General features: G+C 46.3%; 2 protein-coding genes across 4 annotated transcripts; both read right to left on the reverse strand.

Annotated features, from left to right (window-relative positions):
• Positions 1-532: 532 nt before the first annotated feature.
• Positions 533-1,626, reverse strand: LSM10 (LSM10, U7 small nuclear RNA associated). Its single transcript, XM_082777785.1, has 2 exons — positions 1,610-1,626; positions 533-1,013 (listed from the first exon to the last, which is right to left on the reverse strand). Exon 2 carries the CDS (start codon positions 955-957, stop codon positions 586-588), a length of 372 nt encoding a protein of 123 aa, XP_082633911.1. The 5' UTR covers positions 958-1,013; positions 1,610-1,626; the 3' UTR covers positions 533-585.
• Positions 1,627-1,802: 176 nt separating this feature from the next.
• Positions 1,803-12,904, reverse strand: OSCP1 (organic solute carrier partner 1; the record flags this gene model as incomplete). 3 transcript variants are annotated; one of them, XM_082777308.1, is made up of 11 exons in its annotated part: positions 1,803-1,944; positions 2,480-2,543; positions 3,219-3,358; positions 3,946-4,015; positions 4,566-4,694; positions 5,058-5,161; positions 5,781-5,861; positions 6,415-6,582; positions 7,303-7,457; positions 10,973-11,002; positions 12,793-12,904. In XM_082777308.1, 11 exons carry the CDS (start codon positions 12,902-12,904, stop codon positions 1,828-1,830), a joined length of 1,170 nt encoding a protein of 389 aa, XP_082633434.1. In that variant the 3' UTR covers positions 1,803-1,827. The 3 variants fall into 3 exon arrangements, with proteins under 3 accessions (XP_082633434.1, XP_082633436.1, XP_082633435.1); XM_082777310.1 differs by lacking the exon at positions 10,973-11,002 and adding an exon at positions 7,563-7,703 and having other exon boundaries at positions 12,793-12,902; XM_082777309.1 differs by lacking the exon at positions 10,973-11,002.
• Between the last annotated feature and the right edge of the window lie 649 nt (positions 12,905-13,553).

Consider the following 13,553-nt stretch of genomic DNA (forward strand, 5'->3'; position numbering starts at 1 on the left):
GGGTGGGGGGAGAGGGGGCGGGGCTCCGCGGGAAGGGCGGTGGGGATTGGAGGAGAGGTGTGATTGGCAGGTGGGGATGGGAGGGGATAGAGGGCGGCGGGGTGGGATTGGTTGGGGAGTGGACGCTGATTGGTTGAAGCGCGGTGACTCCCGCAGCCGATTGGCTCCGCTCGCATCAAAGGCTGGCTGGCGAAGGGGTGGAGGTCACGTGGGAGCCGGGAGCGCGCTGCGATTGGCGGGGAGGCCGGGCTTCCGCGCTGCCGCCCGTTGCCATGGCAACCCCGCGGCCTTAGCGCCTGGCTCGGGCCTACCCCGGGGCCAGGCCGCAGGCGAAGCCCCCCGGGGGGGGGCGCCCCCAAGGAGCAGCCCGGAGCCGGGCCTCGGGGCCAGAAGGGCTTTGTTCGGGGGCTGGGGCCCACCGAGGCGCAGTGCATCAATCAGTAATTACACAAACACTAATTACACAGCCACACGTCCCAGTTAGCAGTTAACCACCACACAACTTCACACCCCACGGTCCCCGTGTCCCCCCAGATGTCCCCTGTATGTCCCCCGTATGTCCCCGTGTCCGTGGCAGCCCGGCGCTCACTTGTGCTTGGCGCGGGGGAACTCCCTGCGCCCCTTGTCGCGGCCGCCGAAGTAGCGGACGCGGTGGATGAGCTGCAGCTGCCGCTCGATGGTGGCCCTGATGTCCACCTGCTCGGGGATGTGCACGTAGCGCACGTTCCTGCCGGTGACGAAGAGCTCGTCCAGGTGGGACTCGGCCCCCCGCCGGTCGGTGAAGGTGACCTGGGCCAGCCGCATGTTCATGAAGGCGTCCACGTTGGTGACGCGCCCCGTGGCCGTGCTCTCGTCGCGCAGGTCCACGGTGGTGACGTGGCCGTGCAGGCCCTGCAGCAGGATGACCAGGCTGTTCTCGGCGATGGTGCGCTCCTTCACCGAGTGGCTCACCTCCATGGCGCGGCTGAGGGGCAGGGAGACGCCGCGCTGCGCCCCGCCGGCACCTGAGGGCTCTGAGACAGGGCGCCCACCTCACGCCCCCTGCACGGGTTCAAGTCACCCTCCTCGCCTCGCACACTCGTGCACACACAAGCCTTGCACGCTACCTGCACCCTCTCCCGTGACCCACGTGCACACCACCCCTTGCACACGTGGGTGCTCACCTCCTCCTCCCCTTGCACGCCCACCCGCACGCCACCCATCTCCCACCAGCCACGCACACCCCCACTTCCCACTCGAGTGCCCCTGTTCCCCCCCCAACTTGCACCCAATGCCCCTTTTCCCACTTGTCCCCCTCCCACCCCCTTCCCCTCGCACCCCCTGTGCCCCCTTCCCACTCCAGTCACCCTGTACCCCTTCCCACTTGCACCCCATGCCCCTTTTCCCACTCGCCCCCCTCCCAGCTCCTTCCCCTCGAGCCCCCCATGCCCTGTTCCCACTCCAGTTCCCCGTACCCCCTCCCACTAGCACCCCCCGTGCCCCCTTTCCCTTCCCACCCACCCCCTTCCCCCACTCCCCTTTCCCCTCTTCCCCCCCGTGTCCCCTTATACCCCCCACTCCCCGTTCCCACTCGCACACCCCCTTCTCCCCTCTCCTCCCCCCCACTCACCCCCACGCCGCCCCCGGTTGCTCCCGCTCCTCGTGCGCCCCCCCCGGCGCTCGGTGCCTCCTCCTCCTCCTCCTCTTCCTCCTTCCCTCCCCTCCGTCCCTCCCTCGTCCCCCCCCCCGTGTCCCCCCCGCAGGAAGGCGCAGCCCCAGCCCCGTCCCCGCCCCGCAGCGTGGCTCGGAGGCAGGCTGGGGAGGGAGAGAGCCTTTAATGCCGGGGGCTCACAGCCCGTCCATCAGCGCCAGCAGGTCCTCGCCTTTCCCCGAGCTCGCCGGGCTCGGCTCCGCCACCTCCAGCTCGCCCGCGATGCGGGCCAGCTCCGCACGGAGCCCCGGGTCCTGCGTGGGGACACGGGTCGGGAACTGCTCGCTCGTTAGGGTTGGAGAAGCCCTAACCCGCTCCAACCGCCCCCTACCCCCTGCCCCTGTCCCCCAGCACCACGTCCAACCTCTCCCTGAACACCCCCAGGGACGGGGACTCCCCCACCTCCCTGGGCAACCCGTCCCAACGCCTGAGCGCTCTTGCTGAGGAGAAATGTCTCCTCATTTCCAGCCTGAACCTCCCCTGGCACAACTCGAGGCCGTTCCCTCTGCTCCTGGCACAGTTCCCTGTGAGCAGAGGCCGCCCCCAGCTCCCCACCCCTTCCTTCCAGGGAGTTGCAGAGGGCAACGAAGTCTCCCCTGAGCCTCCTCCAGACTAAACAACCCCAATTAGTAAATGCACAGGGTTAGCAGAAATATACTGCCGTCACTGATTTATAAGCTTAACCAAAATAAATAATAAAAGTATTTCTATAAAGTTACTATGATGGGTAAAAGTAATTAGCAAGGAGGGAATGAGTAGAGTCAAAAATGTGAAACCCGCTGTACGTACCTGAGTGGCTTCTATGTTAACAACCTTGTAAGATAACTCCTCTGGTCTCGTCAGTGCTGCCTGTCTTGATTAAAAATATGAAGAGTGCTTAACCCCACGATGACACACAAGGGATAAACAGAGTAATGAGGCTCCTATAGATGTAAAGTTTAGACAGCGTTCCTACTTCTGCTAAGCACATGCATATACTGATCCCAGTTTTGAAACCTAGAGGGGGACTATCTCTGTAGTTGGGGATAAAAGCAGCCAAACACATTCTGCAGGAACCACGTAACAACTCTCACTACCCTTATGCTCCCTGCCAGGAAGTGGCTGCAGTGTTTGAGCCCATTAGGCTCATCACCTGCAATCAGGTCAGACACATAACTTGTCTCTGAAATGAGCATCTGGGGGAGAGGAGAGCTAAAGGGGCTGAAGGGATGTGTCTGTTCTGTGGGATGGAACCTAAGACCAGATTGTCACCTACTGGTGACTGACTTTCTCATGAGAAGGGAGCACAAGACCCTGCTTTACAGGAGATGCACTAGTAACAAATCACTCTCTCCTTCCTGACAGTCTTAAAAATGGCCGGACAAACTGTTCCTCTTTTTTTCCTGCAGGGACTATCTGGACCAGGATAAGAAAATAGTGAGAAGATTGGTATGCTGTCCCTGAAGCTGTCAAGGGCCAGCCTCAGTCTCCAGGACTGTCCACATGGCACTAAATCACAAACCCCAGACGAAAAACAGCTTGAGCATACTCTTCCTCCTCGTCTGTTGTGAATAAATTCAGTCGAAATCCTGTCTCGCTGCCACCAGGTTTCTTGATATCCAGACCTCCTAACAGCCTGGCCAAAAAGTTCAGCTCTTCTTTAGCAAGAGGGTTAGGGGCCACATTCTCCTGCAGAAAACAAAAATGGGTTCAGCGGTCAGAATATCAGGAAAACTAAAAGCATTTGTCTGTTCTGGTATTACAAAAGTGTTCTTCAGAGTGTCATATATACACAATATATGACACAATATAATATACTATATACAGAGTGTCACAATACATTTCTGTATTGTTAGTGTTACAGATCGCATAGATAAGTCATAAATATCAGTTATATATTTAAAATGTTTCCTTGAATATACAAACCTAGGACAAGATAGCTTTCCAGCTAAATTGGATAGCTGAGAAATCAAATCGGCTTCCTGTTTTTGGAAGAAATTAAAATGGGAAGCAGCATTTCAGTACACCACTGCATAAGCCTGTGCGTAAAATTCTTTAGGAAAACATTCTCACGGCCTAGTTCAAAAGGGGCCAGAGAGAACTGTTGAGGCCTAGAGAGGAACGAGTAAACAGGTTCCCTTGAAGTTATCCTGGAAGTGTAGACTGAAAAGATAGTTATTGTTTACTTGAGAAAGGAGGCGAGCAAAAGAGAAGATAGCACAGACTGCTGCTGAGGTCACGAATTTAACCAGTGACAGAATCAGAAGGGCACTAACCTTCGCATGGGATGCCAAGTTTTTGGATGATCCTGACATGTGCGTCTCTACTTGCCGACTAACACTGTACCTACAGAGAAAAACACATGAGGGAAACCTGTTACTTGTCTGTGATACAGAAATAGAAGGGAGCAGCACAGGACCTAAATTTATTTCAGAATATTTTTCTGAAAACTATAAATTACAGAAATGAGAAGTTACAGGTCAGTTTTATGGAGTATTGTGGCATTAAAACATGTAAGTGAGAAAACTGTATGAAAGAACATTACTGTCTCTTATTCTGAGAATGGAAAAATTATCTAAGTCAAATGTAAAGGAAAAAAAGGATTTCTCGAATGCTGTTAAATTTAAATTACATTTCACAGAATATGCAGTACCAGATGAAAACACTCTTTACTCAGCTCTGCTGTAGACATTAATCAAACTTTTGCTCTTTTCCACAGCTCTTTTGAATACATTTATCCACACGTTTTGTATCAGGTAATCACTTTGTAAAGCAGTCAAGCTGATAACAGCCAAAGAGGCAGAAATAAACAAACAAGACCAAAGATGTGCTTCTGAACAAATCCATAATCATCACTGTTTACTTCATGTTTCTGTGTAGGACAAAAATGACTTACATATTTGTTCCAAGTTTGAGGACTCTGTCTCCATAGAGATCAAAAGACCCTTCCCTTTGTGGAGTAATGTAATTTCCATCAGTGGTGAACTCGGTTCTTTTAACTTCATCTCCGTTCCGATTATACATCCTTAAAAACAAGCCATTATTGAAACATACTTAATACTTCTATTACTTATTTTTAGTACTGACTTCCTTTGCTTACTGTACAAGTAACACTATTCTGTATGCTGGTAAGTGCCTATTTTAGAGGATAAATGACTAACAGCTGATTTACTGGAGCAGGAAATGTCAGAAACACGTTCAGTATTTCATTGCTGGGTGACTTAAACCCAAATCTTGCTGTATAAATGACACTTACTGGAGGTTCAGCTATCCACATGAGTGACATTCTAAGCATGATGCCCATCAGACCTCTGGGACTGAGTGTTCTTTCTGAGCAGCCATACATGCAAGGCACTGCAAACAGTATAAGCAGGGGTTCAGAATTCACCTGATGAGTCCTGGAACTTCTGTACCCCACGGAACAGGGCCTGAGATTGGCAGCACAAAGCGACCGTTAGAGTTTTGCACTTTATCCTTCAGAAAGATAGAGACCTGCAAAAGAATATCCCGTCCTCTAGAAAATCAGTTAAATATCTTCTGATCTGAGTTCTCTGAAGTCTGACCTTGCAGCCTTCCTGCTTAGATTAGGATCGGTTTCCTAGAGATTTTGATGTACATAAACACTCTGATACAGAGGATGGGCACACTGATGAAACATCAAAAAAAAAAAAAAGTGCACTCTTTATGCACTTGAGTATGATCAATTTATTTACAGAACATCAAGGCCCACAGCCTCAAGCTTGAGGTTCTCAGTTTCATATCAAGCTTCTACTAAAATAAAAACCTATTTATCTACTAGCAGATATTCTGTCAGATTTGTGAAACTTGAAACTAATGAAAACCTGAATCAGGAATTACTCTATATAGTCACATCTAAAATAAACAGGTAATCAGGGGGAATTTTTTTCCAGAATATTTTAGAATTATTGGGTGTTACTGTAGTAGACGTGCTCAACTTGTTAAATTTTGAAGACAAGCACATCAAGATGACTAAAACGCATGAGTAACAAAACCCAACTCTTTATCATGAACTTCTAACATGATACATTCGTATTCTAACCACAGTCAAACTTCCTTCTGTGCTTACTGTCTAGTTACACTGGATTCTTACCCTTATATGCATGTCCTGAAAAAAAAGGAGGAGTGTTTGCCTGATCAGCTGAAATTCACCAGCAGACAGACCGCCGTACACCTGAAAAAGAAAAAACACAGTAATCTTTGTAAGAGTACCATGCCCCATCAAGTTAAAGGTGGAAACAAGCCTACCAGAACACTGCTGGCCAAAGCTAGTACATGTGTGGCAGAGGAAGAGGAAATTAAATATGGAGGGCTGCTGATCAGTATCAATACTTCTTATCAGGGACTAAGAGCCTGATTTAATTTCTGCTGAAGTCAGTGGAGACTTTGATCAGACTGAATTAGTACTGATTTAAAGGGGGCAAGCATAAAAAACTTGTGTTGTAAACATCTCCATCTCCAGAAAGTCCCTGGGAACCATTTCATGACCTCCCGGAACTTTCACCATTTTAAGGAAAGAGTTCCCTTTCACAGGGATACTCCTGTTCGTTGTACAAAGAATTACAGCAGTTACATGAGCAAAAGTTCTCTGAGGCTAAGAACCCATCAAGCTCCACACTTGATGTGCCTCTTCCTGATGCAGTATTTAGTCTCTAAGATCAGCTTGAAAGAGGAAAAAAAAAACTTCAAACAAGGCCGTGTTCAACCATTTTTCTAGGGATTCTTACCTCAATCAGCTGTCGGAAAGTTTCATCCACCTGGTTCAGAATGCCAGGGGAATCACGAATGAAATCCTTGATTGCATCCAGGTGATTGAACGTGACCAGCAGAATGTCTTTGGGCCGAGGACACAGCAGGACTTGGTATTTGAAAGCCATAGTCATAAGGTCATACAGCTGCAAAACAACAAGGGAGAAATTTGGGTTCCATCACAACACAGACAGCAATACCACTTAGATAATTTCATGTGGGTTTTAGACACTTTTTTTTTCTTTTAGTTCCTGCCTGCAGGTAAGGAGAACCATTTCAGCGTTGTTTCCTATGAAAATAAGACTTCTAAAATCACATTGTCATCCCTCCTGTTGGCCTTTCAGACTACTGACAATTTCAACATTGACACCAGGGTAGAGGTCTCACAGGTAGTCAAGTTCCTATAATTATTATTATTATTTTCCAGAAAATTGACCACTGGATATACTGTTGGCAGGTAAAAATTCTTATACCTGCAACTACAAAACAGCGAGCATCAATACAGAAATATATATATATATATATATAAATATATTTATACAACATATGTATAGGCTTTTATATATATATAAACATTAATATATATATATAAATATAAAAAAATATATATACATAAACATTCTTATAAAGAAGGCTTCCTGAACCTCTTAAACTTTAATTAAACTCAAAACCAAGTATTTCTGCTTAAGGTGATGAATTATCAGGTACTACCATGGGTTTCTCCAAACTTTTATTGGCTTAGAACCATTTTTACAAAGAAAACAAATGGAAAGAGGTCTGTTACAAAATGCTTCAGAATTAGAGTAACTTGCAAAGAGCAGCATTAAAGTGCAGCAGAGTCAGGACCAGACAGATTGTCTTTTTACCTTATCCATGCTTGCCTGGTTCAGCCTCATGATTGAAGCATGAGCTAGCCGGTCATACACCGTTCTCAGAGCCTTCTTGGAGTAGAGTTCCTGTGGTTTAAACAGCTCTTCCATAAATTTTTTATTGAACATGGTTGTGATGATGTCATTCATAACTGTAAAGACAGAGAGCCTCGGTTGTTCGCTTCCCAAACACAGCACTCATCTAATTCATTCCACGCGTGGACACTGACAGCTGTGAGGGCTCACAGAACGCTTACCTGTGAAAACCAGGTACATAGCCACAAAAGGAAAAGCAAGGAAGATCACTTCGTCATTTTGACATTTTTCTCAATGCTGTATTGGTCTCAGCAAGCAGCATGTTCCTGCTGGCTGTCCCCAGAGGCAGAACTGTGTTTGAGCTGCAGACAACAAACCTTGTTTTCCAATGGGAATAACGCTGGTCTTGTTGCCTTGTTTTTGCAGCAGTGGCTAGCGCCTTCCCCTTTTAAAATAATTCTGTTTACAGGCTGCTCTGGCATGTATTATCTATAAAAGTTACAGTTCTGCTTCCTAAGAAGACTGTTTTGCATCAGTCTGCATTTTTTTATTTTTTTATTTTATAAACAAACCATAGCTATCGGTTCTCTTTTTAGCCTTTGACACTATTTTTCCCTTCTAAACAGAAGCTCCTGACTGATTCAAAGCTCCTTGAAGTACTTGTGTGAAACGGATTAGGACTGACAAGTATTTAAGGAAGCATTTATAACAGCGGGATCTGTGGCAAGGCCATCCAGGGCTCTTAGCACAGTAACATCTGAGGATATTAGAGCAACCCAAAGGGTCAGAACTCTAAACTTCCTGACTAGTGCTTCATTTTTAAGTGTTAATTTTAGGCAAGGAATTGTTACATAACTTAACTTGAGAATATCTGGAGACCAGGAATGCTGAATATAAGGGCTACGCTCTGGTTAACAAGCTTTTAATGCAAAGAAGATAGAAAATGTCTTTGGAGTGACTCAAGCAGACACCTTCGCTTTCCTGCTGGATTTGATACTTTTATCATACACCTGATACAGAGTTATCATAAATAAACATTTTTTTCCTAGTAAAAAATGTTGAAAAAATATATCAATTTCAATTCACAGGGATAATTGTACAAGCATGAATTTCCCTAAGCAGATGACTGTTACTGAAGCTTGTAATGAGAGCTAATTCTTATAGATTAGAAAAATCTCAAGGGAAGGGGAAAAAAAAAAAAAAAGAAAAGTTGATGTTCCAGTCACTTCATCCTTTCTTAGATGATTAATGTCTGGGGAATGTTGCTAGGTGTGTAATAGATGCTGAGCACTTTGACGCTGGCAGCTGTTTTCTGGAAGGCGAGTGCCTTCTGAAGCGATTCTCTCCCCTTGTTTAAAGCTGATGCTGACAGGTTTTCTCCTGCACGTCTTGTGGTGGGGTACGCGTTTCAGCATCCCTTGCACTGTAACGTAACACAGCTCACCCTGTTTTAAGTACTCCAACCAATACAGATTGGCCTCACCTCAGCTCAGCTTCAGAGCAGCACGGATTACAAATACACCTAACTACAAATGGAAAAAAAAAATCTCTCCTCTTCCACCCTTTTCAAATAAACTGGCCATAAGGCAATCCCTACTTGCAGTCTTAGGCAAAAATCCTCACTTTTTTCAGTGGAGAAAATCAAACACAGCGTATTAGCATAAATTGCATTTTGCAAGTAATTAGTTGTGACAAAAATAAGAACTTTTGCCTGACACTGCTATCACAAAAGATATTTTTAAGTTGTCCACATGTGTTGTCTGTACAAAGGCTTCTCCTCCATCTTAGGAGAGCCTCTAATAACCAAAGCTGTCAGAGACAATACCACTGTATGCAGACAGTAGATATTCACAATGAAATCAGAAGATCTACGTTAACCACACACCAAGCCTTACATAAAATACTGTCTGAAATTAAAACCTCCTGTATTGGCTATGAAAAGAACTGAGAAAAAAGTTAAAAAAAAAAATCAAGGTAAAGGCCAAATCTCACAAGGTACATTTGATAATGACAGAGCAAAGATCTTAGAGCCCAGGTAGTCCCTAAGAACATACTTACACCATTCTCACAATGGAAAAGAACAAAGAAAGGGGTGTTAGCTCAGGGATAATGGCACGCCAAGCAACATAGCATAAAAGCAGATTAGCAGAGAGAGGTTTCATCAACTGGGATGGGGAGAGGGAAACCAAGTGAAGACAATGCGATGACAAAAGAGAAGCTGAGGATTTACGGTGGTTTTGGCCTGCATGTGTCATGTCACCAGAGACATACACATTTCAACGCCTAGTGCTGCAACGTAACACGGCTCATATGCATGACATGAGACTTTCCGTTTGGTTGTGCTCATGCTTCTCCAAGTACACTCAAGGCAGCGAAGGGAACGTTACAAGTTCATAAAGTCAAAGGCAGGCAAACCTAGTCATCTGGCTTTATCAGCAGCAGCAGACTCTGGTGGTTGCTTTTTGGTAACATTTAAGGGATCATCCTAAGAGCAGCGCTCACAAATTGTCTTCTCTCACAAGGAGAAGTTGACTGGTCAACACAAGATCTGTGTCTGTGCCTTTACCATCTGAATATGATAAAGTAGGATTTTATAAAACTTATCTCCATTTAGGGTGTGATAAAAGAGAGGGGAAATGTGGAATCTTTTATGCTTCTCAGATGTTAAATGCTGGGAAAACTAATTATTGGAAACAGCACCTAATGGTAGCAAAAAAAAAAGCAGCAAACTCCAGGGTATCACATTGGTAAACATTCAAAACCTACAAATGACTTATTTTGAAAAACAGAAATCATAACGCTGATCTCTCTTAAAAAAGGGCTGCTTAAAGAGACACTGGAAGTTCTACTCATCTTCACCTAGCAGAAAAAATAGTGACAGTTTAAGAGATTTATTTTCTCATCCAGCTACTTACCGTACCCCTGTTCTGGAGGCTACCATTTCAAGGCAGAGCCCAGGAAGAAATCACACTCACCTTCCCCTGCAAAACCTCAGCTCAAACCCACCTTCAGTGATAATTTAAGTCAAGGTGAGTTTGTCTGGAGTGTGTGAACCCGCTCCTTTGTGATCACTCTGCTGCAAGGGTGGCGAACCATTAGCAGGGGTGGATAAGCAGCTAGGATGGAAATGCCTAAAATCTCTCCTGGAGTTCACCCATCAAGGAAACGTCTGGAGTTCACTCATCAAAACCCTGAACAGTAAATTAGAAGTTATCACAGAGAAATGCAGTGTATCTAATATTCCTGCCTTTAAGCAGAAAAAAAAAAATCACAATGCTCATGTAATTATATGCTTGCATTGCTAGATGTTAGCAAAATCCAAACATCATTCTGGTTAGAAAGACCGCTATGAGAAAAAGTTATGAGCTATTTATAGATATTGCCTTGATTAAATTAACAGAGAGGCTACTTTTGAAGCCACTAGATTTTGAGATACTGCCTGTTTTTCTAAGATCTATAGTTAAAGTTTTTTTTTTTTTTTTTTTTTTTTAGCAGGTGAAAAATATTATTCAACCTTGACACCATCACTAGAGGGCTGCAGGAACAGCATACAGTGTGTTCACGTACAACGAGCCTCATGTGTGCATGTAGTGGTGTTCGTCTACTGCATGCAGCTAGAAGGTTACAGTACCTCGTTTCCTGTCCACATCTGTCCATTCATCTACACGAAGCATACAAAACAAAAACATCAGTTCAAGAAGTAAGAACAAGAGCTTGAAGAATAAAAGAAATAAAGAAAAAAAGAGTCTAACTAATGGACTTCGATTTTTCTCACCAGCAATCAGTGCTTAACAAGAAAGAACTCTTCTGTTACTTGACATCTTTCACTTTCAATTAATACACAAAAGGTGGAACCTTGCCCTCCCCTTGGAAAAATCCCTGTTGCCTCAATGGAGCTAAAATTTTACCCTTGATTGAAACTTCGCATGTTTTGCGTTTAGCTTGGATTTTTTTCCAGATTTTTTTTGCACTTATAAAGGAACAATATTTCAGTGAACAGTTTTAAGCAACAACACCTCAGTGAAGACCGCACCACATCTCAGTAAAATTAAAGCCCGATTTTTTAGAAAGACAAAAATACATGCATGGATAAACTGGTACAGATCTAATTCAACCGCTCAGATATTCCACTATACATTACTAAATGTAGTTAAAGCTGTAAACAGAGAACTGCACAAACAGCAACAGGGAAGTAAACTCATGGCAGATTACCAAAGACAAATATGAATAATTAAAAATTATATTGCTGTAAGGAAATGTTTAGTATTGCTTAGTTGTTCTTATTCTGGTTGCAAAGAAATCTGGTTGTCCTGAAACATTTCAGGACCTGGGTAGAGAAGCTCAGATCCTGAGTTATTGCGATTCCAAAAGCACGTCTGCAGCACTAACGTACAACACAACTGCAGAGCTATTGAAATCTGTTCCAGTTCCTGTAGCATCTCCGTGCATTTCACAAACCAGCTTCAGTCATACCTACAAGCAGTCATTACTACAGAAACTTCATGGAAGTTGTTTAACTCAAACAGCTTTATTTTAAGAGAAGAAAACCACACAGGACCCATTCTTGTGGCAGAGCAACGAAACTTGTAAGGAAACCACTTCCCCAGGGCTTCTTTCAGTGGCAGGCACTGCGATGTTCTATTACTTTTCAAGCATCCTTCCAGTAACATCACGGCAAGTATATCTGCATTAATTCCTGTATTATTAAGAGAATCATTACCAAAAAACTGACTGCACGTCTGCACACTATTAAGGAACCACAGATCCCTTTGCTGGAGCACTGAAAGCAATGGTACTTCGGGAGAAGCCTGCAAAGCCCTGGGCAATGCTCCACCTGCAGCAGGGTGGCTCCTTACTGATTACTTCCAGCACCCGGCCTCTTCTGGAGCGTGTACAGAGCAGGGCTGTGATGCTCGTGAAGGGCCTGGAGCACAAGTCCTGTGAGGAGCGGCTGAGGGAACTGGGGGTGTTTGGGCTGGAGAAGAGGAGGCTCAGGGAGACCTCATTGCTCTCTGCAACTGCCTGGAAGGAAGGGGTGGGGGGCTGGGGTCGGCCTCTGCTCACAGGGAACTGTGCCAGGAGCAGAGGGAACGGCCTCGAGTTGTGCCAGGGGAGGTTCAGGCTGGAAATGAGGAGACATTTCTCCTCAGCAAGAGCGCTCAGGCGTTGGGACGGGTTGCCCAGGGAGGTGGGGGAGTCCCCGTCCCTGGGGGTGTTGAGGGAGAGGTTGGACGTGGTGCTGGGGGACAGGGGCAGGGGATGACATTGGCAGTAGGGCGATGGTTGGGTCAGATGATTTGGGAGCACTTTTTCGACCCTAATGACCCTAGGATCCTTGGGGATCCCCTCACACACCGCCCCTCACAGCCCCGTCCTCACAAAGCCGGACACGGGAGGGCCCAGTCGGGGTCTCCGCGGTGCCGACACCCCCCGATCCCAGCCCCGGCTCACCTTTGCGGGCCTTCTCTCCGGGGATGCTCTGGGCACGGAGCCGCTGGTCCAGGATGTAGAGCATCTCGCCGCCCAGGTTGAGGAACAGCAGCGGCAGCGCCCGGCCCGACATGGCGCCTGCCCCCCCCCCCCCCCACCCCCAGCCGCCGCCGCCGCCGCCAGGCAACGGCCGGGCCAATGGCGTGGCGCCGTGTTGGCATGTCCCCCCCGCCACAGCGCGATACCACGGCTTAAAAACTAATTAAATTGTAATAACTGATTAATTGGATGCGTTTCCTCGCCAAATTTAAGCCTTTGTGACAGGATTAAAAATCATCTTGCCTCGGTTCAGCACGCAGGCATGCCCGGCACGCGTCCACGCGACAGCTGAGGGGAACTCTCTATTCTTCTATTGAACTCTGCCAGCGGGTGCCACTTTACTCATAATTATTTAGTTTAATAACCATCAATGGCGTTTTTGATATAACATCACTGAGTTTCTGAGTGATGCTGAGGGATGGCTATCAAAGAATGAACGCAAATACCCAAGTCAGCTGGGAAATGCCAGACTTGATTGTTAGTATGGTTTCTACAGCTGTAGTGTTCAGAGTCAACCTGCATTTGATTGTGAGGAGGAATGGGTTTTTGAGTCACTGTCAGGGCTGCTTTATTTCCAAATAAGCCGCATTTCTCCTCATTCTCTCCTCTCATTTCCATTACATGTAGTGAATCCCCTGCTGAATTCTGCCGAGCAGCTGCTCCAATGCTGTTTGACAGCGCAA

Source organism: Aythya marila (assembly GCF_965140915.1).
Source record: "Aythya marila genome assembly, chromosome: 22".
Classification (NCBI taxonomy): Eukaryota; Metazoa; Chordata; class Aves; order Anseriformes; family Anatidae; genus Aythya; species Aythya marila.

Bases quoted from the DNA above. Each gene is read 5' to 3' on its own strand.
- LSM10 (XM_082777785.1), bottom strand. From the start codon at position 957: ATGGAGGTGAGCCACTCGGTGAAGGAGCGCACCATCGCCGAGAACAGC.